Here is a 22,147-nt window from a genome sequence, read left to right on the forward strand (position 1 = left end):
CCGACGGAGGTGGCGTGAGGAGGCTGCAGTGCCGCTCGACGATGTCCGCGTCGAGAAGGTTGGGGGCGTCTGCCAGTGAGAGGAGAGGGAGGACCGCTGGCTCGCCGACGAGAGAGGTGGTGACGGCGTGTGTGCGACCAGTGCCCCCCTTGTTTTCCCCGACGACAGAGAAGACGCGCCCCACCTCCTCGACTGCAACACATGAACCGTGCATCTTCAAGCCCTAAGCAACCAAATGACAAAAATATCTCTCTATATCTCTATAATCTCTCTTATGCACCTATGCTACATCCGCATCATATACCATTAGCCACCACCCATGCATCACTGAAGTCCTTAAAGCAACTATGACACAACAGTCACAAAATCCAATAAATATCATCAGATTGTAAGACATAATGGTGGGTACAACTTGAGACAACCATGATGAAATGATCCATTCCATGTCACTTGAGTCTAACAAATCACAACCAATAATAATTTATAGAAACACGAAATTTTCATACTATATATGCAGTCATATCTTAATAAACAATTGTTCCTTAATAAGTTGGAAATGTGCGATCAAGTATTTTATAGAAACACGAAATTTTCATACTATATATAGTCATATCTTAATAAACAATTGTTCCTTAATAAGTTGGAAATGTGCGATCAACATCTTGTGCCCAAGACTGAAGCCCCCCAACAATGTCCTTGGCAAGAGGAAAACCATTTTTGCTGAGAAAGTGAACAGCCCTCTGGGAATCGTTGCCTCTCCTACAAACTAAATACAAGCCAGCACATTTAGCGGAATCTTGCCCTGCTTCCTTCATAATTGAATCGATTGTAGAAAGCTTATCTTCTAGAGTGGACAGAGGTATGTTAATTGACTTGGGAATAGCTGTAATTTTGAAGTGATGTGCTGGCCTTACATCCACCAATACATGCGGCTCGCCATTGTTAACAATTTCATTATACTCTTTACTGCTGATCCGTGAAGTCTCAGGAATCAGGCTCAGTGTGTTGCTTGCCTGCAAGATAAATAATTATACCAGAAATATTGAGCTCTTCCCAACCATGTTGTCATATTGTCATGTGTCTTAGACTAATTAAAACTTTTCCTGAACTCATTCAACAAAATTCACCATTCTATTAATTCTCATTAAGAAATTTAGAACGTTTCCTCTTTTCCCTAGTAACCTTCTTCCATCTAAAAATTAAAAGAATAAAATTTGGCCTTCCCACATGAAATGGAGGGAAATACTTCCGTTTTAAATATATTTTAAACAATTTAACAGCGTTCATCATTTGCAAATGATAGTTGTTTATATATCATTATACTTCTACAGGAGCAGATATTAAGAATCATGCAAGACAACTATCTACAAGAATTGATAAAATAAAGCAACCAAACTACATCAGATGGAGAAGTAAACCGATACAAGTTGAAAACTTAAAAGTAACTCAATTAACTGAGATAATTAAATCCTACAACTTGCTGAATGTTATATTAACAATACAAAACATCATACATTACTATGTAAGTAGCAAGCTTACCTTGTCAGACATAGGGGATTGAGTGAAGTTCTCATAATCAAAACTTTCAAAAATTTCTGAAGTAAACACAGCATTTTCACCACAAACAGGACAAAGTGGAGATCTTCCTCTAATCTTGACCTAGAAAAAGTAGTGCAGCTTTGTGAGTATCAAATAATTCTATAAAGATTACCAATCTCATATACTAGAGAAGACCATGGAAAAAAATAATTTGTAAATGTCCTTAGTGACCTCCAACTTTTATTTAAATTAGAAGCTGTAAATATCTTAGAGGATAAAAGATAATTTGTAAATGTCCTAATCTTTTATTCTCTAGTAAATGTCCTTTGGTTTTTAGGTAGATGATGAAAACACGTTTGAAAAAATGTCCAGTAATGCAATATAGTGACAGCTACAAAGAAGATTCAGAGCTTCATCACCTGCACAGTGGGTATTTTCCATATGCAAAATACAAGATCAAACTGCCAAATTGCGAATATCTTTACATCTTAGGAGTGAAGCATCAAGCACCAAGGAAAAGGTTCACGGTATACTAAATAATCCAAATCCAAAAAGAAAATTCAGTCAATAAGATTATTCATCATGCTCAAGTTGTTGATATGCATGCCCAGTTACATGTCTATCATAACATTACAAATAGTATACAAATAAAAATGAATTTGAAAAAACAAAAAAATGAGAGACAAGCTAAGTGGAATTTTTACTAGAGTCAAGTAACATACAGTGCGGAATCGAGAAGATAATGCATCAAAAAGAAGCATTCTTCCAGAGAGAGCTTCACCAACATTGCAGACAACTTTTATGGCCTCTAAAGCTTGGAGACAACCAATCACTCCCGGAACTAATTAGCCAATATAGACATGTTGCACCAGACCACCAAAAAAGTTCAGAGCAATAAATAGATTATTCATAATTATAGAGAAAAAGACAACAAAAAGTCTAAGCCACTTCAGAGGCATATCAATTACATTGGCAAATAGAAGAGAATTTCACCAACTAATAGTACTCTTTCGGTGATAATTACAAAGAAAAAAAATCTACATGGTTTCATAAGCATATCAATTGCATAAGAAAAAACACAATCAAAGAATTTTATCAACTAATGGTAGAAAGAAATAGTTGTACCACCGTACATCCAGTGTCATGTTGCAGTGATTCACACAACTGGTATTTGATCCGATAAAACTCATTTATGAACAAAGTTAATGAACCGCACATTCGAAGAAGCTTGGTTCGTTAACATTCATGAACAATTTATGAATAAGCTTTCTTATTAATTTGTGTAAAATTTATTTGTAAATTTTATTTCTTAATTTTTTATTCCAAAAAATAAAAATATAGTAATTTATAAATTTTTATAATATTAAATTATTCATAATATGTTAAAATAAAAAAATATATAATTTTCATGTATTAGATAACTGTTTAACCTAATTTATAAGGACAACAATTCTATTAATTAAGCTCGATAAATAGGGCTCGAGCTTGACTCGAGCTTTATAAGATTTTTATTAAATAAGCTTGAACAGAGCTAAAGCTCGGTTTGTTTACACCCATACCTTTTTCTCCAACCTCCCTCCCTCCAAGCACATAGAGAATAAAGAAAGGATGTTACAAAATCTCAAGTCATTTCGATATTGTGTTGATATTTCGATGCATGGTGTCGATAATGGATTAGAGTTGAAAAAGAAATGAGACATTATCTGTGCCAAGTATGGTTTTAAATATTGTACCATGACGGGAGAAACAATTGAAACATATCATTCCACTAAATTACCGAAACTCAATACCACTCAGCAAAGACAATGTATCCTCCTTTGCTTCATCTCTTTCCTCCTTCAACCTCTAATCTATCACCTACACTATACATCAGAGCGTCAACATGATACTGGAATAGTATCTTTCCGATTAAAGATTGAAACTACCTGACACAACTTGAGATTTTGAACTTTGGTATCGAGTGGTATCGAGTTTCAATGATTTATTAGAACGATATGTTTCGACCGTTTCGTCCAACACAGTATGAGATTTCAAACCATGATTTTGATTGCCAATGATACAACAGGACGTACTCGAACTAAGCAGATCTTTATGAAACTAAGCATGGATGGAAATTTGTGAGAGGTAAGAAAATCACTGGCAGAAACTGATTATATGATTTGCAACTCACCTATCCCAAGAACACCACTATCAGAACATCTTTGACATGCCGCAGCAGGTGGTGGGGTGGGAAAAAGACACCGGTAACAAGGACCTCCATTATGATGATAAACAGTGAGCTACATAAAAGTGAACTGTCTTAGAAATAACAGTTTGGAACTCAAATCTTTTAGGTTCTATACAATACAGCAATGCCATCCAAAGGAAGCAGATTTTTAGTATAAGACTACCTGACCTTCCAAGCCCAATGCTGCACCTGATATTAGAGGCTGCAAGGAAGAGCAAGCAACCAGTCATGAAGGATGCCATAACAAATTCAATGTCATATATATATATATATATATATATATATATATATATATATAGACGAAGCCGTGTTCAACACCTGTCTTCTCTAATATTTGCTGGTTAAGCCTTTTCTTTTATTTTGAATAACTGACCAGAAATTGCCATCTGTTTTCTAATTCTCGTATCATATTTTGACAGTTGCATTATTAATTTTATACATTCAAAATATCAAAAACAAATGCAAGCTTCAAATGGTATATTATCATCTGTTTGGGGGAATTATCCATTGAAAATTATGCAATTAACTGCCTTGAATAAAGGTTTCAATTGAATAGTCCTCATTCAAGATGGTTTGTAATAGATTTTGAATATTAACCATATGAAACTATGCAACTAATTACATAAAATGGAAATATTATTTCCCATTAATTAGTTCCTACTTCATCTCTAAAATTCACTTGATCACTGATCGAATTACTCTGCTCAAGCTTGCAGCTTCTCCTTCTGAACAATCCCATTCAACAATTGCCATGAAAACATTTCTAATATGTTCAATTGCCTATTTACTTTCTATGTTTCTTCTCCCTCAACCTTCAATCTTCCTGCGACCCCAAGATGTGTAGAACCCTTGCCTTTGCTTGCAAATCCACAAGCCACTTTAATGTGTCATTTGTATATTCCCATCACAACCTCTTCAATCTCTTATTTTCCATTTTGTGGATGTAGGCACCTCGTTGTAGTTGTCACCTACAATGTTTCATAGCTCTCTGAGATGCTCTAGCCCATGGGAAAATGGGTTTTGGCAGTGACCACACAAGTGACACTGACAAGAAAAAGAAGCTACATAAGGTGACCCTGCTCTTTTAGGGGCTTATAAATTATGTCATGGTTATAGTGAAGAAGATGACTTATTCAGGCTCACAACCTGCGTTAGCTACAAGGTGATTCTAATAGTATTAATTCTTAAATTCTTTATTCCCCTAATCAATATGTATAGATTCAATGCAAATATTTATTACATATCAGGGTTTAAAATATCACTTTGTGTCAGTTGGCACAAACAAAATTCATCTTCCACCCATCCATCAGCACACAATAACCTCTTGAGACACTAATGCCTTGTTTACTCCTAAGAATGGAAGAGGGAAAGGATGTATCGCATGAGTCGAGATTCCCTCGTTTACTTAATGAAACCCAAGGTCCTCTCATTTTTTGTCCACCCAAAAGGCGACTACCGCAACTTCTTCTCTGTGTGCCCCCAACAACATGCCAATATGACTGTATGAGGTGACAGACGAGGTCGTTAGTTCATGATGGCCAGGCCAAGTCACCAACCCCAACAACCCAACCCGAGTCAACCCGAAAAAAATCAGGTTCAAGTTGAGAATTTTTAGGTTCAGGTCCGGTTCGGGTTGGAGGGTTTCAAGTTTAAAATTTTCGGATCGGGCTGAGTCAACCTGAATTTAGGGTTTAGTGTGTTTTTTGGGGTTAAATCAAATTTTATTTTGAAAATTATACTTTTATGTATATTAATATCAATGTTAGTACAATAATGTTGATGTATTTAGATAAAAATAAATACTTATATGAAAAATAGCCAAAAAAAAAGTCGTTTTGAATCAGGTTTATCGGGTTATTCGGGTTGGGTTCAAGTTTAGGGTTTCAAGTTGAATTTGGGTTCTGATCGGATTTGGGTTGTGATTTAAAAAAAAAAAATTGACCTGACAAACCCGACCCGACCCACCTGAATTGACACCCCTAGGCCTCATAGAAGCCAGACCAGGTCAAGAAGTCTCCACAAGGCCACCTTAAGCTCAAGGCTGCAGAAGTTGGCCTAGCCGTAAGCTCGCAGCAGCCTCATGGCAGCTAGGCTTTGTCAAGAACTTACGACAGCCACACAATTGTAAGGCCTAATCATGAGCTCACAGTGGCCAAGCTCATGGCCTGGTGAGTTTCCCTTACTCACTGCTGATCCTTTCTCACTGATCTTTCCTTCCCACGGTTGCTGATCCACTGCTAATCCTTTCCTTTTCCACTGCATAAGTTTTGGGCCAAGACCTCAATTGTATTAAGATTATTCTATGAAATTGGATGTTCATGGAAAGCTCTACTTCTTTCCAGGTAATACAAACATGAGATACAATTTGAGAAAGAGCAGAAATCAAGCTTAATTTTCAAAATATCAACCTCCACAAAAGAACTGATATTGCATCATAAAGCAAATATATTTTAATTTGCTTATAGAGGTAAGTAAGAATAAGATAATTGAGACTATTGATTTCAAGGCCTAAATTTGGATTACTCATGAGGACAATTTGCTTCAGTCATTTTGATCTCATAACCTAAGAAAATGGCTATTAGAGAATCAAACTCAAAGATGGACTGCTACATACCATAGGTATAGTATGGCATGAACCTTGATGACTGTTATATGTCAACAACACTATAAAGGTATAAACGATGTTGTTCATCACCTCACAGGACAACAGTACAGTACCCAAGCGGATGGATAAATATTAATAGGTAGGCTGCCCTATGGTATTCATAGCAAATTGTGAATTTAGACACTCAAATATTGACACTTCAGAAAATGTTTGATTTGAAACTTCAATTTTTCAACTGTCGTATTGATCCCCAATCAGAAGATAACAAAGGCTAACTCCCATATGCATGAACAGCAAGTGTCAAAGAGAATAATGTTGTAAATTGAATAAACACCAATAAGAATCCATCATATTTGGCTACACTGTAGCCGGAAACCAAGGTGTTGTAGTATCTTTATTTTGAACTTAGGCTTGAAGTTAAGAGTTTTATCCATCAATTTCTAGGTGGCATCAATTCTGTAATCACCATGAACTGCTGGCAAGTGATGAAATCTGAGTCTGATAGAACTAACAGCAAAACTTTGAAGGTTTCTTAGGAATTAGATTAACCAAACATTACCTTATCTAAAAAAACACAGCAATCACTGATCATGTAACGACTTGGAAGGTTATCTGTTGCATCAACAACAACATCATATCTTTGGAAATAACAGTAGCCTTGGAAAGCAAGATAATTTAGCCACTATTGAATGGAGAAGTGAAGTTTGAAAAATATATAGACTTTGTTAAGGATACTGTCTCACTATATCCAATGCATTCGCTGTCTTCAAAGCATCTTGGTGTTCAACCACCTTCACAGAGGAATTAATCCTGGAATCATATAACTCAATCTGATAAAGTCCTCAAATATAATTCGACACAGAGAAATTGGAAACTATTCATTGTGTTTATCGTGCGCACACGAAAAAAAGATATTCTCATATTAAACAGATCCAGCAAAGGGCATCTACATACGCGCGACAAGCAGAAGCTGCTGATTTCACTTTTGATTCACCCACATATGCTTCTTTGTGAATAATCTGAAATCAGAGTATCAGCAAGAATACAAACTCTAATAATGAAAATAAGAATCTAGTCATACGTGAAGTAAATAACAACAACAACCAAACCTTATCCCACTAGGTGGAATCGGCTATATAGATCCTTTTACACCATTGAACTCTATCTCTTAATATATCATCATCTATACTTAAATAAATTTTATCTTGTTTTATTGTTGCTAACCAAGTCTTTCTTGGTCTTCCTCGTTTGATATACATGCTTGTCATTTCACATCGCCGAACTGGAGTATTTATTGGTCGTCTAAGTCATGGTTTAAAGTGTCGTGCCGAAACGGTCGAAACGGGCGAAACGTCTCGTTCCGCTCGGTGACCGGCACCGGCACGACCTCGGCACCAGACCCACGACAAGTGTGACGTGTTACGCGACCCCGTGGTCACAGCAGAGAGCTCGCTCGACCCTGCAACAGTAGCGGAGAGGTCGCATAACCCTTCCGCTATCGCTGTGGAGTCATCGTGTGACCCTGCGCTCATTGCATAGGGGTCGCACGACCAACGTGGTCGCGCCGAAGGAGTCATGCAATCCCCGCGGTCATGGCTGGGCGCAACCTTGCGACAACACCGAAGTCGTGCGGGCTCGCGAGTGGTGTCAATTGTCAGATTTTTTTTAATTAAACTTAGGTTAATTTTTGTAATCAACTCCTAGTTATGGTGGAGATAATCTAAAGAGACTTTATTAATTAATATATTTTATATTTAAAAAATACCGAAACTATATCGACACGACACGATACGATACCGAAACCGTATCGTTTCAGTCCAGGACCGAAACCTCGGCACGGGTCGAAATTTTAAACCTTAGTCTAAGTACATGCCTATACCATCTTAAACGTGTCTCTCGAAGTTTTTCCTCGATAGATGCAACTTTCTCTCTAATGCTTTCATTTCTTATTCTGTTCATTTTCATATGTCCACACATCCACCTTAACATCCCCATCTCGGCAACTCTCATCTTTTGCTCATGTGCCCAACATTCAGCTCCATAAAGCATAGTAGGTCTAACTGCAGTTTTGTAGAATTTTCCTTTAAGTTTTAGAGATATTTTACAATCACATAAAACACCCGACGCTTTCCTCTATTTTAACCATCCTGTTTGTATTCTATATAAGACATCTCTCTCAATCCTTCCATCATTTTATAAAAATGATCCTAAATATCTAAAACTTTCGGTTCTGGGTAACTTGTCATCTCCTATATTAACAATTGTCTCATTATGTCTAATATTGTTAAACTTAAATTCCATATATTCCGTCTTTATTCTACTAAGCCTAAAACCTTTCCCTTCTAGTGTTTCCCACCAAGATTTTAGTTTAGCATTTACTTCTCCACGTGTTTCATTTATCAAAATAATATCATCTGCAAACAACATACACCACGATACTGTGTCTTGAATGTGTGTAGTGAGTTCGTCTATAATTAGTGTAAAAAGATAGGAACTTAGAGTTAATCATTGATGCAACCCCATCTTTATTGAAAATGCTTCGGTTACTCCGCTTGAAATTTTTACTCTAGTCATTACATCCTCGTGCGTACCCTTAATTAGTTCAATATATGTTACGATAACACCTCTCTTTTCTAAAATTCTCCCTATAATTTCTCTTGGAACTCTATGATAAACTTTTTTTAAGTCAATGAATACCATGTGTAGATATTATTTTTGTTCTCAATATTTTTCAATTAATTGTTTAAGAAGATGTATAACTTCTATTGTCAACCTTCTAGGCATGAACTCAAATTGATTTTCGGTCACCGTGGTCTCCTTAATATTTTTTCTATTATTTTTTTTCCAAAGTTTCATAGTATGGCTCATTAGTTTAATACCCTATAGTTTGCACAATTTTATATATCTCCTTTGTTCTTATATAAGGGAACTAGAAAACTTATCCTCTATTAATTAAGCATTTTTTTCGTTTTTAATATCATGTTAAATAATTTTGTAAGTCATTCAATACCTTGTTTCCCTAGGCACTTCCATACCTTTATCAGAATATCATCTGGTCAAACCGCTTTTCCATTATGCATCTCATTTAAAGCTTGTTCTACTTCTAAAGTTTGAATTCTACGATAAAAATTTAAATTTTTATACTCATTTAACCTACTTAAATTACCTAAGTTAAGTTGGTTGCCTAAACCTTCATTAAAAAATTGATAAAATACCTCTTCCATCATTTTTTTATTTCTCTAACGTTTACTAGTACCCTAATACATTCATCTTTAGTACATTTTATTTGGATAAAATCTCTTGTCTTTCTTTCTCTCACTTTAACTATTCTATAAATGTCTCTTTCTCCTTCTTTTGTATCCAATTTTTGATATAATCGTTCAAAAGTTTTATTTTTTGCTTTATTCACTACTCTTTTAGCTTCTTTCTTGGCTATTGTATATTTTTTTAAGTTTTCTTCGTTCTTACAATTATATAATTCTTTATAAGCTATTCATTTTTCTTTTACTTTCTCTTATACTTTCTCATTCCACCACCAAAATTCCTTACTTAGTGGTACATGTCCCCTCACCGAGTACACTCTTAGAATCACTGTACATTTCACCTAATGCTTGTACTCCTACCTTCTCCTTAAATATATTTTGCTTCTCATCCTTTAACTTCCACCACTTAATTCTAGAAGTTGTATATATATTTTTTTTATTAATACTATGTTTGAGGCAAATATTCAACATTACTAACCTAAGTTGGGTAGTTAAGCTTTCTTCAGGGATGACCTTACAATCTTTACAAATCTTTCTATCCTTCTTCCTAACCATAAGAAAGTCAATTTGTGATTTATTATTCCCACTTTTGAATGTGACTAAGTATTTTTTTTTAAAACATATTAGCTAATATAAGGGCATATGTTATTGCAGAATCTAATATAGTTTTTGTTGGTGCAATTTGCACTAACGGTCTAATCCGGATTTTGATGAATGACAAATAAGTTAAGTTAGATTCTGTTGTGATCTAACCACATTAAGTGTGCAGGAAATTCAACTAGGTTTACCGGATAGTTGGTACGAAATCCAACTAGGCCGACGGGCCGACCAGATAGCTGGCGCGAAGTCCAGATAGGTCGACCGACTGACCTGATATTTGGCAAGAAGTCGAGCTAGGTCAACGGGCCGACCAGATAGCTAGCATGAAGTCTAGACAGGTCGACGAGCTAACCGGATGTCTGGCAAACTGGTAAATTAAAGATAAATCACTGGAGGAGAGTGACCAACAGGATGTCTGGCAAACTGGCGTCGGTCCAGTTTAGGTCCATTTGAGATCCCTAAGTTGAGACCTTAACTAATTCTTGGTCCAGGAGGATAGTAACTAATTACTGCTCTTTAATTATAATTATGCTAACACTTGTCTTGCAGGTTTATTGGACTAACATTGTTTTGCAGGACAAAAAAGAAAAATTACCTTCGGGTGAACAGTGTCCCAAGGCGCCTTCCATGGCTATGGAAGGCGCCTTCGCACTGATCATAGAAGGTGCCTTCCATGGCCATGGAAGGCGCCTTCCGCAGGATAAACTTGGACGTCATCGCAGATAAGAGCCAAGTCGTTCGGGATAGAGTTTGACCAGTTGAAGGCGCCTTCCACGCCTATGGAAGGCGCCTTTCACAGCCTATATAAGACAGGCTCGACTAAGCAACCATCAACAACACATATTCGAGCTACTACGCGTTCTTTTGAGGTTCCGATTGCTCCGGGCTCCTGCTACGACTCTACTGCAAAGTTGTTACGCTCGACGATTGCTCCGAGAACTTTCGATGGCGGTCGGCAGATTGACATCGACACAAGCACTCCCACTTTAATCTCCAAGTGTCGATAATTTGCTTTTGTAATTAATTACTGCAAAAAGGACAAGTGCAGTATGTTGCACTTGTTCAACTTTCTTTATACTGAATTTCCTCTCCCGGAGGTACCGGAAGAGACCTTTAGTGGATTACCTGTCGATAGGTTCGCAGGATCTGAGTCTTGGAGTAGGAGTTGTCAAAGGCTCTGAACCAAGTAAACTGTCTGTGTCTTCTTGTATTCTCGTTCTTTTTAGTTTTTCCGCTGCATTCGTATACTTTGATTTCAAAACGAGAAAACGAGTTTTTGAAAACCACGTGATTCACACCCCCCCCCCCCCCCCCCTCACCTTTCATAGGATAAACTTGGACGTCATTGCAGATAAGAGCCAAGTCGTTCGGGATAGAGTTTGACCAGTTGAAGGCGCCTTCCACTCCTATGGAAGGCACCTTTCACAGCCTATATAAGATAGGCTCGACCAAGCAACCATCAACAACACATATTCGAGCTACTACGCGTTCTTTTGAGGTTCTGATTGCTCCGGGCTCCTGCTACGACTCTACTGCAAAGCTGTTACGCTCGACGACTGCTCCGAGAACTTCCGATCGCATTGACATCGACACAAGCACTCCCACTTTAATCTCTAAGTGTCGATAATTTACTTTTGTAATTAATTACTGCAAAAAGGACAAGTGCAGTGTGTTGCACTTGTTCAACTTTCTTTATACTCGATTTTCTCTTCTGGAGGTACCGGAAGAGACCTTTAGTGGATTACCCGTCGATAGGTCCGCAGGATCTGGGTCTTGGAGTAGGAGTCGTCAAAGGCTCTGAACCAAGTAAACTGTCTGTGTCTTCTTGTATTCTCGTTCTTTTTAGTTTTTCCGTTGCATTCGTATACTTTGATTTCAAAATGAGAAAACGAGTTTTTTGAAAACCACGTGATTCACCCCCCCCCCTTCTCACGTGCGATCGATCTAATAGTTTTCCTTCCTCATTTCTCGTTCCAAACCTATAACCCCTATGTACCCTCTCATATTCCTCATTTTTCACTCCGACATGTCCATTTAGATTGTCTCCTATTAAAATCATTTCATTTAGCGGAATGTTTTATAATATTTCATCTAAGTTGTCCCAAAACCTTAATTTGATAACTTAATCTAATCCTACTTGCGGTGCATTTACGGTAATTATGTTCATAATTTTTTTGCCACTATTATCTTAAGGGGTATAATTCTATCCTCTTTTTTAACTACTCTTGCAACCTCATCCTTGAACGAACTATCTACAACAATACCCACTCCATTTCTTGCTTTACTCTTTCTTGTATATCATAACTTAAAACTCAAGTTCTCTACTAGTTTTGCCTTCTCGCCTACCCATTTTATCTCTTGTACACAAAATACTAATTTTTCTCCTAATCATCGTATCTACTACCTCCATTGATTTACCAATGAGGGTTCCTATGTTCCAAATCTTATATTATTAATTTTCCTATCATATTTATTCTTATCCAACCTATGGTGTGAGAACTCTTGCCTACTTAACACTACACCCAAGTTCTCGTGGAGATGTAGCGGTCCTTGCCGATACGTTACAGTCGGACCTTGCAACGCAAACTTTTACATATTTATACTACACCTGAGTTCTGGAGATGTAGCGGTCCTTGCCGAGACGTTACAATCGGATCTGCAACGTGTTCCTTCCAGGGAACAACATAGTACAATAGTTTAATGGATTCATTTATTGAATATTTGTCATAATTTTAACATTGACAAGCATTCTAACGCAACCCTCCTCCTTTATCCGGGATTGAGACCGACCATGACTGTCAGCCTAACGCAACCCTCCTCCTTTATTCGGACTTGGGATCGACCATGACTGGTTCGTCACGAGCTTCATACGTGAAGTAGCATAGCATAAAAAATATAAAATTTTATATCATTAAATTTCTTACAAATAAATAATTATTAACAAGATGAGGAATTTCCTAATATGTTCTTCATTTGTCCTATAATAGCACTATGATGAAGCCTAAGTAGAATAGTGTATGGTAAGAGATATACATGTTCGCAGAGGGAAAATAAAGAGGAAATGCAAAGAGGATATACATACTTGCCGATGTAGATTGTTTAACTCCACAATGTCGCCATCCACAATACCTAAGCAACCTACAGAAAACGAGATCAAGTCTAAACACAAGACACAAGCCATAGAAGTTAAGAAGATGCCTTTAAAGGAAAGCAAAATGGAAGTGGATGCAAATTTAGTGGAGGCATTTGAAAAAAAATAAAATGTTGTAGCCTGCAAATCAATCTTTTTCTGAAATATAAACATTGGCTTAACCTGTAAAAACCAATGAGGAGAAAATGCAGCATTAGATCAATGCAACAGCTGCATGCATGTTGTGCAGAAAATTTTCAAAAACCTACATACCAACACCACATGCGGCAAGGTACATAGCCGCAGGTGATCCCAACCCTCCAGCGCCAACCACCAAGATTGAAGACCTTGATAGTTTCAATTGCCCTGCATAGTATCACTGGAAAAGGTCAATGTTCCTCACCAAACTCCAAAATAAGCTACTAGATATTTTAAATATTCAAGAAAAAGGCACTAACTATTTCTTTTACAGCATGTTATCCACTATAGAATTATCAAGGTGAATATCATAAAAGAAAATTACCAATTGGTGGAAAGGTCAATGTTCCTCATTCGATGCCAAACAAGCCACTAGCTATGTCAAATATTTAACAAAAAGGTTACTGCCTAGTTCTTTTTTACTATAAAATTATCAAGATGAATACCAAAAAACAAAAACATCAATTTGTGATCTCCTCAATCCTAATACAGGCTAGGGATTTGGGAGTCGGACATGGTTTAAAATTTTGACCCGTATTGGAGTTTCAATTTATGACAAGAACAACAGGGTTTCGATACTGTGTTGTGTCTGGTTTCAATATTTTTTAAATATAAAATATATTAATTAAAAATAAAAAAAATAACCTAAATGTTAAAAAAATTAAAAATACAAATAAAATAATTTTAAAAGAAAAAGAAAAAAATGAGGGATTGTAGCAAACCCCGTGGAGGTCACCGTGGCATCACGAAGCCTCCACAACCCCACAGTGGCCCGTTGTGCCAGTGCTGAGCGGTGGATGGAACGGCAAATTTTGCCCAACGCAGTATGAAATTTTAATCCATGAGTTGGGGCACATTAACTGATAGTCACCAATATTAAATGTGATTCTATATGAACCAACATCTGAACATAATGTAAAGCAGTTATACAGACTAAGGTAAAACACACAATAGGAAATAAAATATGTCACATACTTTGATTACTTTTCTATCAAGCATGGGATAAATAGACAACAAGAATTTAGATTTTGAGGTCACGATCACTGGACATGAATGAATTTCTGCAAACAACCAAAAATTATCAATGTGAACCGTATCATCGGGTTTACAGCTGAAGCGAAGACCAGTGCAGATCCAGCTTTGCAAAATTACAACACATGGGGAAAACAATGAAATTTTATGATCTCAGGTTCTCGACTGACTGAAAAACAAGAGGAAACGTCGAGAATCAGTTCCTCTGGTTCCACAGACGGATCATTTAACTGGAACTCTGATGGGAGGAAAGGTTCAGCAAAAAAAAGGTGGAGAATCCTTTTCTCCCAGCCCTTCTAAACCATTAAGAATCGTAACATGCTACACACCCACGATTAAATTCAAATTCAGAAGTTTTGGAAATAAAAAAAAGATTCCTTTGAGCAGAGAAAAATTATTACACTACTCACCAATGGTCCTAGTGATAACAAAATATATCTCCTAGGAATCTGCCTTTTCAGGAAAAAAATAGGATAGCATTCAATCCAGATAATTAAACCAAACGTCTAACCGACCTTCCACGCCAAAATCAGAAAGCAAGAGATGGCGGCTATATCTTTGGATCATCTCAGGGCTAAGGGCGCTGAGCGAATTGCCATTGATTTGAGGGCACAAAAAAGGGTTCAAACCGCAGTACGCGTTCTGGCGCTCCGGCGTGGCGTCCTGGGCTTCGAGCTCCGCCTCGAGAAGACGGATTCGGTTCTCAAGTTCCTCTCTCTCGGCGCGGAGCCTCTCGATCTCACGGGGGAGATCAGTGCCGGATGATCCGCTACCATTACTCATCGGCTCCATGTCCAGCCAGCCACGAGAGTAGCCGGAGAGTGGCTTGGCACACTTGCTTTCTCGGCAGCTTCTCCGGCTCTCCGCTCGTGTTTAGGGTTTCAGCAATTTGAATCTCCAAACCTCATGGGAAAAGTTAGTTTCACCCCCATAATTTACTTATTTTGTCGAAATGGCCCCGCTTCTCAACTTATCCCTTGTCTCAGCCGTGTTCTAAAAAGCGTCATTAAGCGTCGTTTAAGCGCACTTAAGCGCGAAGCAAGGAAGAAAAACTTCGCTTTAGGTGAAAGCGGGGAAAAAATGATCAAAGTATATTTGACCAAATTAAGCATGATTAAGTGCGCTTAATAGCGCTTAAGCACGATTTTTTATTTATAATTTTAATTGATTTGTAAATTTTTAAAAAACATAAGGAAAAAAATTTAGAGAAAACGAAGAGACACAACTTCTCTTAATTCTTGAGAGAAAAGTTATAATCTATCATAAACCCCTATTTATCGTGCTAATCGAAAACTAATGGATATTATAAACTTTGTGACTTTTACCTTTCTAAACATGTGAGAAATTTATACATGAACTTTAAATTTATCATGTTTAAGTATTATGTTTAAGTATTATTTGATCTATTTATTTGTTTAAAATAATTAAATTTTATTTAAAAATAAAAAATATTTTTTTACGCTTAAAATTATCCTAAGCTCGCTTAAACTTATAAAACTGGAAGCTTGGACTCGACACTTCGCCACGCTTAGCGCTTTTTAAAACATTGCTTGTCTGAAGACCCCCACTCAAGATCAACAGACTGGCAAATGCACCGCACGTGACGTAGAAACAGGTGACCAATTTCTATTGGATCAAGCTGATTTAAAAATCAATAGATAGATTTTTTGTCCGCTAGGATCCTCTAAACCATTTTTTACAGTCCAGGGGATGGTCCCTTGACGTGGATAAATGATCCCTACCTATTTTATGAATAGAGACCATTCATTTCACCAATCTATACTAAAAGACCATCCCCTAGACCGCAAAAAGTGATCCAGGATTTGCCCTCGTTTTTTTGGATCTACATATCAGAGAATACATTATTTATCGCCGCATCAGACGATACAATCGAAAAAGATATATACGTTTATTTTCTTTGTATATATCGGACGATACAATTCAAAGGACTACCGACAAAAGATGTAATAATTTTCATCTAGCGCTATTCATAATGAATGACGTTAAATTAATAGACAGTCGAGATGCCACTTTTAACTCCCTCAACTGTAGCTTCTCAACCTTGTCTTGTGTAAATATCAACCAACTTTCGATCAGTAGTGTGTACTACTATGCTACAGCTTCCGCTTTGTATATGCAACTGGATCTTGGAAATTTAGAAGCTCTCTGATGGTGGTACCGTCGATGTTTCTGCCATGCTTCCCTGCCGAGACGAGAAGCTAAAAGGATAGCCGGTTTTGGAGAGGGCCCATGATTACCATCCCATGAGTCTCTCAGGAGTCGGGCAGAACCAGTAAAGGGATGTCTCTGATTCTGTATCCAGTGCCCCAAAAGGATGCAAGGCTTAAACCCATTATTGCCATCACCACGACTGAGCAAGCTGCGGGAACTGCATGGCTGCCTCCTAGAAATTGTGTCGCAAGAAGCCCTGCGAGTGTGGAGCTCTGCATTCCGGTGCACAGTGAAATTGTTCTGCAAGCTGACTCCTCTTGCCTGGAAGAAGAGATTGAAAAAAGGTTTAAGGATTGAGGATAATTTCAACACCAAATGCAGTTCACAGACTAGAACTCAAGCGAAATGATGTCACAAGATGTCACAAGTAGATGCCAGCAATTGCTCGAGTAGAAAATTTAAAAAAAAAAATGCTGCTGTCGTGGTATATGTTTCAAACATCACACAGAATATGAGTAAATGGCAAATCCAGATACAAAGGAAGAATATGTATGAGCTTGGATGGAAGTTTCTGAAAGTCTATGATCAAAGAAAAGTGTGTATGAGTTTGTTTCATGAATATGTACGTCGAAGTTTGCTACACAGCTATAGAGTATTCAGTCCAACTCAATAGACTATTTGATATTTGTCCTCTCAATACAACAAAATGCTAAGTAGATATTGCAAAAATAGTAACCAGCCAACTATTAACACACAGGACAAATCCTAGTATGTCTTACACAACCAACAACAACAGCAACAATAACAATCAAGTCTTATCCCACTAGGTGGGGTCGGCTATATGAATCCTTCTATGTCATTGGGCTCTATCCCCTCCTATATCTTCATTTATATTTAAATAATTTTTTTCTTGTTTTATTGTTGTTAACCAAAACTTTTTATTTTTTCGTTTGATAGAGACATTTGTCATAGTTTCACATCCCCTAACTCAAGCATTTATTAGTCGTCTAAATACATGTCTGTATCATCTTAAACGTGTCTCCTGAGTTTTCTCTCAATTAGTACAACCCAACTTTCTCCTTAATATTTTCATTTTTTATTCTATTCATCCTTGTATGTCCGCACATTCACCTTAACATCCTCACTTTTGCAACTCTCATCTTCTATTCATGTGCTCACGATAGGGAGAAAGCACAACCCCGCCTCAACTAATTGACCAATGTAGCTCCATGAATATTGGAGTTTGGGAATCCCTCCCCTCACAAGGAGGTACGCATAAACAGCTTCCTTTGGAGCAAATAAATGCAAATGCACCCGGAAGGTCAAGTTTTCTTTTTTCAGAATTTTTTCCCTTGTAACAATTGGGAAAGTACTTTTCTTTAAGAGTGACTTCCTTGCCATAATGGCAAGGAAAGAGCATGTTTGGAATCATTTCCATCATGGGGAAAATACTTTTCTTATGAGGGATGGGCTTTTCCCCTCCCCCTTACCAATACTTAACTCTAAGCCTAAGGAAATTATATCACATGCTGCAAAAAGCAAATGCGAATAAACAAGTTAGCTCAGATAGAATAAATGATTAATAAAAAAAAAATGAAAGGGCTAAATGTATAAACACTAAGAATGGAGTTTACCTAAGCATGGGCAATTTAGCAAACCAGTAGCCCACCATGAAAGCAACAAGATGAAATGTTATAATTGGAAAAAGTAACATAAGTCCATTTGAAGACAGGATCTGACTCCGATTGATGGAAAGAGGGCTTCCAATGCACAATGATGTACAAAACATAGCAATGAAGGGCATTATAGGTCTGATGAGGTTCACAAAGGGCTTTGCGTAAGTGTTGAGAAGAAGTCCCAAGGCAACAGGAAATAGAACCACCTAGAAAACCAACAAAAATAGTCAGTAATACATTGGTTCTAACTGAACAATCAAAATGGTGGTATCAGAGATTCTAGAATTTGCATGTCTATATGGATATGCATAGACGAAAATATCTGTATAAGCACCTAGAATGCAATGGCTAGTAATCTAGACAGCGAGAAAAAAATTAACCCACATGGTAATGAACAAGGGACGCATTAAATATATCAAAAGTTGAAAATAACAAGCACATCCAATGACCCAAACATGGAAGAAGAAATATGTACCATAAAATGGTTTTTCCATGTGTCATGAAAACCATAATACTCTTGACCAGTGGAAGGTTGAAACAGATTATCTTCAAAACAGGCATGAATTCAGGAACAATTGCTTAAGGCCTAGAGTTTCTGGTCAAGCCCGTGTTTTTCAAAGTTGCTGAATGCATCAAGGTCCTTACATTATTAGAATGAACATTCAGGTGCTACATCAGATGTCATTTCCTGCAGATGCTGAAAGGAAGCTACAATGAAAATTTTCTGGTTAAGGGCCTGAGGCTTATAGCTGAACTGTCATTTCTAGACCAGACCCAGAAGTGTTAGATTTCTCAATAGCAGTGAAAATGAAGAAAGCTCATGTTTTAGGAAACAAATTTCAAATGATGAGATTATACATTTAGCAGCACAGAGCACAGAAAAAAAAAGGAGCTCTTGATGTGGTTTTAATCCACAGAAAAGAAGAGATTTAAATTGTATTTTGTTCTCTAAGTCCTCGCATGTTAGATAACAATAGCTCTGAAACAATCATGAGCTTTCATCAATTGACAAAATGTCTGAGATTTCTTTAATTTTGCACCACAAAGCAAAAAAGGTATCGTTTCTACTTTCTAAGGTTGGCTAATTTTGCACAACAAAAAAGCATCATTTCTACTTAAAGAAAAGGTAGGCTAAGTAGTGTATCTTCTTAACATCTATCGGGAATGTATGCCATCATACTCCAGAGATAAGCAACAAACTTATTTTAATAATAGCAATGGAAAAAATGATTCTGTAATCTCCATAGTTATGAAAAAATCTGTCTTTTTACCTGCAAAATGGACTTTGACATAGCAACTCCATCTACTGGAACCACAGAACCAATCAAAAGACCAGTGAGAAGAGGTGTAACAAGTACTGAGGAGATTGTTGTCGAGCTAGTAAGTAGAATGCTCAAAGCTACATCACTCTTACTCAAGAAGCTAGCATAACTAGAAAGCTGAGCGCCAGCAACACAGCAAGTAAGGATAAAGCCAGCATAGAACATAGTTGGAGTTCTGAATGCTTTTGCAATCAACAAACCTAAAAGTGGTTTAAGAGCATACTGTGCAATATATCCAACAGAGAGAGCTAAAGGCCTGCAACAGATGAGCCACAATGAAATACACAAGCAAGATTATTAATTGTACTATAACAGAAAGGGAAAAAGAAGAAGAACCTCTTAAAAGCAAGAGCAAAATCATCAATGGACAACCTGATACCAATGGATAGCATAATTCCACCAAGAGCAGGTGCATAATATTCTTTTGAAACCCTATTAAAAATTAGAAAGACATCACTTCTCAATGATCATAAGCTTTAAATGAATGCGACTGTACAATGCCCATCTATCCAGAGTTTATTGTTTTCTAAAGCACAATACCCTAAGCCAATGATGAGAAAACAAACATTTTCTTTTTTGTGTGTGCGCAAAAACATCAATAGAAGTTTGAGTAAATTCTCAAATCTAGTACATTGGTTTAACACCCATAATCCTTCTATCCATTGTGCCAAAGGTTCATGAAGCTTCACTTACGGACTCACTGAAAGACAATATATTATGCATCATAAATATACATTTTGTTAAACATGATTGGCTGATAATTTATCCCCAAAACCTTAACTTTTAGAAAATAGATAGATCATGTATTATTATTCTTAACACTCCCTCTTCAGAAGTGAGCGGGTTCATAAGCCTCACGAGATTCCTCTGACTCAAACCCAACACATTTAACTGATGGAGAACCAAGGAGGATTCAAAAACAAGACCTGCTCATGTATCGTGTTAAATTCATTGACCTCAGATTAATCACACATCTTCCCATTTTTTCAAGCTTTGAATTGAAAAACAGCAGTCATTGATCGAATTGGCATGCACATGAAAAAGGCTAGACTTCATCATATACATATTTGCTAAAGATTCATATCAGTTTAAATCCACCGCAAAAGATTTACCCCTCTCCCCCTCTCATGAAATATTTTACCTCAAACACAGTCATTGGCTAATGCTACGTTTACAAAGAACAGAAAGAAAGAAAAATAAATTGATTTATTTCTTTCGTTTAGTTTGGAAAGAAATACAGAAAGGAAGAAATTTAATTGTATTCATTTTCTATTATTTTGTTTCCGCCAAATTAAACTAAATTTGCGTATTTTGTTCGTAAATGAGACGATTTTTCTCCCTTCAATTCGATCTAAGCAAATAAGATAAATGTAAAAATATAGTTCTTCGCTTTACTTCCTCTTTTGTTTCGTCTCCACCGAGTAAATATAGCACGAGTCCTCGCAAACCAACACTTCACAGCAAACCCAAAAGAGTAGCGAAATTATCAACGCACCAGGAAAACGTGGCCGGGTTGACTAAGGCAGAGACTGCAGTAGCAGCGACGACAAAGGGGAGAAGCGCCGAGAGGGCCTGCGATAGGTCATCTGAGGCCTGGTTGCCTCCGCCACCGGCGAGGAGCTCCCCGGGCGCTGCCCCAAACGAGAGGAGCGAGGCGCTTCCCTCCCTGCGGTGCCACCCGACCCTCCCCAGCCTCGGGAACGACGTCGAGCACGCCGTCCAACCCCACCTAGTCCGCCGGCGGGCAGCCCTTAGTTTCAGGGATGGGGTCGTCGACAGCGCCGTCAGCGCCAAAGAAGGCAGAGGAAGCACCTTTACCTGTACATGATGCCGGGAACAGCGGCCGGCGCCGATGCCACCACGGCAGGCGGAGGGGGGCAGAGCGGCCATGTGTGGTGGTGGCGAGCAGTCCGTGAACGTCGGATAGATCAAAGGTGTTCGATCGAACAATCGAGGATTTTAAATTTAAAATTTAAGGAAAAATCAAACAATTGGTACGATATTTATTTCGTGAGGCCGATAAGTAAAGAAGTAGAGCATCATCGCGTGATTCGCGAACCGGCCACATGTAAATCATCACGCCGAACATACCCACAACTTCACCGGCATCTATGTTAGAGAAATGGGCGGGGCCCAACTCGCCATCTCCGTGAGAGCGGGGCAGGATTTGGGTGGCGTATGTTGTTGTTTCTTACAGAAAGGCTGGATTTCTATATCCGGTAGAGTCGGTTCTGCGTACGCTGACCCGCGGAGCATCAGACGTCAGATGAAGATTCTGGAGCTAGGCGTAATTGCGCCGGCATTTGTATTAGAAGGACACCTTGTTTTAATAATGCTATAATATTTTTTTTGTCCATTTTTGGTTTTTTACTTTCTAGACCTA

General features: G+C 37.7%; 2 protein-coding genes across 4 annotated transcripts; both read right to left on the minus strand.

The window, feature by feature from the left end:
• Positions 1–480: 480 nt before the first annotated feature.
• On the minus strand, positions 481–15,507 carry LOC122020077 (adenylyltransferase and sulfurtransferase MOCS3-2-like). The gene is made up of 11 exons (XM_042577814.1): positions 15,110–15,507; positions 13,638–13,730; positions 13,317–13,372; positions 7,326–7,390; positions 7,107–7,181; positions 6,931–7,009; positions 3,930–3,968; positions 3,710–3,818; positions 2,262–2,380; positions 1,540–1,659; positions 481–1,013 (listed from the first exon to the last, which is right to left on the minus strand). Exons 1-11 carry the CDS (start codon positions 15,384–15,386, stop codon positions 633–635), a joined length of 1,413 nt encoding a protein of 470 aa, XP_042433748.1. The 5' UTR covers positions 15,387–15,507; the 3' UTR covers positions 481–632.
• A 979-nt stretch (positions 15,508–16,486) lies between these two features.
• On the minus strand, positions 16,487–21,734 carry LOC122020584 (probable sodium/metabolite cotransporter BASS3, chloroplastic). Of its 3 annotated transcripts, none has more exons than XM_042578563.1 (5): positions 21,260–21,734; positions 20,137–20,196; positions 19,714–20,020; positions 18,401–18,648; positions 16,487–17,087 (listed from the first exon to the last, which is right to left on the minus strand). In XM_042578563.1, exons 1-5 carry the CDS (start codon positions 21,652–21,654, stop codon positions 16,868–16,870), a joined length of 1,230 nt encoding a protein of 409 aa, XP_042434497.1. In that variant the 5' UTR covers positions 21,655–21,734; the 3' UTR covers positions 16,487–16,867. The 3 variants fall into 3 exon arrangements, with proteins under 3 accessions (XP_042434497.1, XP_042434496.1, XP_042434498.1); XM_042578562.1 differs by having other exon boundaries at positions 20,101–20,196; positions 21,260–21,733; XM_042578564.1 differs by lacking the exon at positions 20,137–20,196.
• Positions 21,735–22,147: the final 413 nt, after the last annotated feature.

This window comes from Zingiber officinale, chromosome 9A, assembly GCF_018446385.1.
Source record: "Zingiber officinale cultivar Zhangliang chromosome 9A, Zo_v1.1, whole genome shotgun sequence".
Lineage (NCBI taxonomy): Eukaryota > Viridiplantae > Streptophyta > Magnoliopsida > Zingiberales > Zingiberaceae > Zingiber > Zingiber officinale.